The 2,878-nt window shown below is 38.4% G+C and overlaps 1 protein-coding gene across 1 annotated transcript in view; it reads right to left on the bottom strand.

Annotated features, from left to right (window-relative positions):
• Positions 1–570: 570 nt before the first annotated feature.
• LOC137621748 (uncharacterized) overlaps positions 571–2,878 on the bottom strand; it is a 26,493-nt gene continuing 24,185 nt past the window's right edge. The window contains exons 2-3 of the mRNA XM_068352258.1: positions 1,538–1,586; positions 571–767 (exon numbers count right to left, since the gene is read on the bottom strand). Coding sequence (XP_068208359.1) covers positions 571–767; positions 1,538–1,586 — 246 coding nt within the window. The remainder of the gene's footprint in view (positions 768–1,537; positions 1,587–2,878) is intronic.

A 2,878-nucleotide genomic window follows, 5' to 3' on the forward strand; every position in this document is an offset into this window, starting at 1 on the left:
TAGTCTTTTTTTTTTTTTTTTTAGTAGAGGAACTCTCTTGGGCCATCCTATAAGGACTTGACTGCATAGTAGAAAAAGCCGAGCGTTTTCCCTCTGCATAGCCGGTCTTCTAGGTTATTCCTCCAGAACCACCTGAAGGTTAGTATCCGAAAGAATAGAGCTAGATATCCGACCTTTTGTTCACCTGACGAAGCCCCTGTACGACCCCACCAGGGAACATAGCATACTAGAAGCAGCTCAGCTATTCCTTTCTGCAAAGCCAGCCTTGTAAGCTGGTCCAAGCATCCTCCAAGCAAGACGCGTCAGATTTACACCATCCTTCTGTTCCTCTGGAACTGATTCCTGGGAATGTGCATCTTGGGCTGTTTTCAACATGTTGCTTCTTTCGGTTCTTGGCCTTTGTGTCCTTCTTGCCGGTCTTTTTTGGTCCTGGATTTTTGTCTTTTAGGCTTTTGACGACCCTGGGAATCCTCTGCGGGGCATTCCTTTAGCACACTCTTGTTTTCGGCAGATGATGACCTTTGCCTTTGCAGGGGCCGCCTTCGGTTTTTTCATCCTCTTTTTCTGTATCTACATCCACTCTGAATCTTCAGTATTTTGTTCCGATTCTTCCTTATCGTCTGAATCTTCATCCTCTTCCTCGGATTCTTCTTCATCCTCCAATTCTTCTTCTTCGTCTGAGTATTCTTCCTCTGACTCTTTGTCTTCCTCTGATTCTTCCTCTTCTTCTGATTCTTCCTCTTCTTCTGATTCCTCTTCCTCTGATTCTTCCCCTGATTCTTCTTCTTCCTCTGATTCCTCATCACTTACTGAAACTTCAGTATTTTGTTCTGATTCTTCCTCCTCTTCTGAATCTTCCGTATTTTGTTCCGATTCTTCCTCATCATCTGAATCTTCTGTAATTTGTTCTGATTCTTCCTCTTTCTCTGATTCTTCTTCCTCTACCTCTGATTCTTCATCCTCTTCTGATTCTTCCATTTCGTCAGGCAAGAAACTAAATCGGTTTTGGACGGAAATGCCCGAAAATTCTTCCTCCATTTCTCTCTCAGATGAATCCGAATTTTCCTCCTCTTCCAAATCTTCAATATTTTGTACCAATTCTTCCTCATCATCTGAATCTTCAGTAATTTGTTCTGATTCTCCCTCTTCCTCTGATTCTTCTTCCTCTACCTCTAATTCTTCATCCTCTTCCTCTGATTCTTCTATTTCGTCAGGCAAGAAACTAAATCGGTTTTGGACGGAAATACCCGAAAATTCTTCCCTCCATTTCGCTTTCAGAAGAATCCGAATTTTCCTCCTCTTCCGAATCTTCAATATTTTGTACTGATTCTTCCTCCTTTTCTGAATCTTCAGTATTTAGAACTGATTCTTCCTCCTTTTCTGAATCTTCAGTATTTGGTTCAGATTCCTCCCTTTTGTCTGAATCTTCATCCTCTTCCACTGACTCTCTCTCTCTCTCTCTCTCTTCTCTCTCTCTCTCTCTCTCTCTCTCTCTCTCAGCGATTCTCATTAAGGTATATCCCTAACCTCATCTTACTGTCCTGTGAATCTATTTTCACATCCATTTTATTCCAAATGATTTTTTCCTGGAATGAATATACAGAATGAAGGTAATGTATTGCGTTAATAATTAATATATTGTAATAGATATTCAATTATTGCATTATATTTTATTGTAAATACAAAGGAGACTTTATTGTGAATACCCTCTTTTTTTTGCAGACACTGTATCATACAATACCCCTCTCTTTTGCAGACACTGTATCAAACAATACACTCCTCTTTTACAGTCACTGTATCATAAAATACCCTCTTTTTTTGCAGTCACTGTATCATGCAATGCCCTCTTTTTTGCTGAGACTGTATCAAACAATACACTCCTCTTTTACAGTCACTGTATCATACAATATCCTCTTTTTTGCAGACACTGTATCATAAAATACCCTCTTTTTTTTGCAGACACTATCATACAATGCCCTCTTTTTTGCAGGCACTGTATTATAAGCTATCCTCTTTTTTGCAGACACTATCATACAATACCCTCTTTTTTGCAGGCACTGTATCATAAAATACCCTCTTTTTTGCAGACACTATCATACAATACCTCTTATTTTTGCAGGCACTGTATTATAAGCGATCCTCTTTTTTTGCAGACACTATATCATACACTAACCTCTTTTTTGCAGACACCATCATACAATACCCTCTTTTTTGCAGGCACTGTATCATAAAATACCCTCTTTTTTTGCAGACACTATCATACACATACCCTCTTTTTAGCAGGCACTGTATTATAAGCTATCCTCTTTTTTGCAGACACTATATCATACACTACCCTCTTTTTTGCAGACACTATCATACAATACCCTCTTTTTTGCAGGCACTGTATTATAAGCTATCCTCTTTTTGCAGACACTATATCATACACTACCCTCTTTTTTGCAGACACTATCATACAATACCCTCTTTTTTGCAGGCACTGTATCATAAAATACCCTCTTTTTTGCAGACACTATCATACAATACCCTCTTTTTTGCAGGCACTGTATCATAAGGTATCCTCTTTTTGCAGACACTATATCATACACTACCCTCTTTTTTGCAGACACTATATCATACACTACCCTCTTTTTGCAAACACTATATCATACACTACCCTCTTTTTTGCAAACACTATATCATACACTACCCTCTTTTTTGCAAACACTATATCATACAATACCCTCTTTTTTGCAGACACTATCATACAATACCCTCTTTTTTGCAGACACTATCATACAATACCCTCTTTTTTACAGTCATTGTATCATAAAATATCCTCTTTTCTGCAGACATTGTATCATAAAATACCCTCTTTCTTGCAGTCATTGTATCATAA

The sequence above is a fragment of the Palaemon carinicauda genome, chromosome 28 (assembly GCF_036898095.1).
Source record: "Palaemon carinicauda isolate YSFRI2023 chromosome 28, ASM3689809v2, whole genome shotgun sequence".
In the NCBI taxonomy this organism is placed as follows: domain Eukaryota; kingdom Metazoa; phylum Arthropoda; class Malacostraca; order Decapoda; family Palaemonidae; genus Palaemon; species Palaemon carinicauda.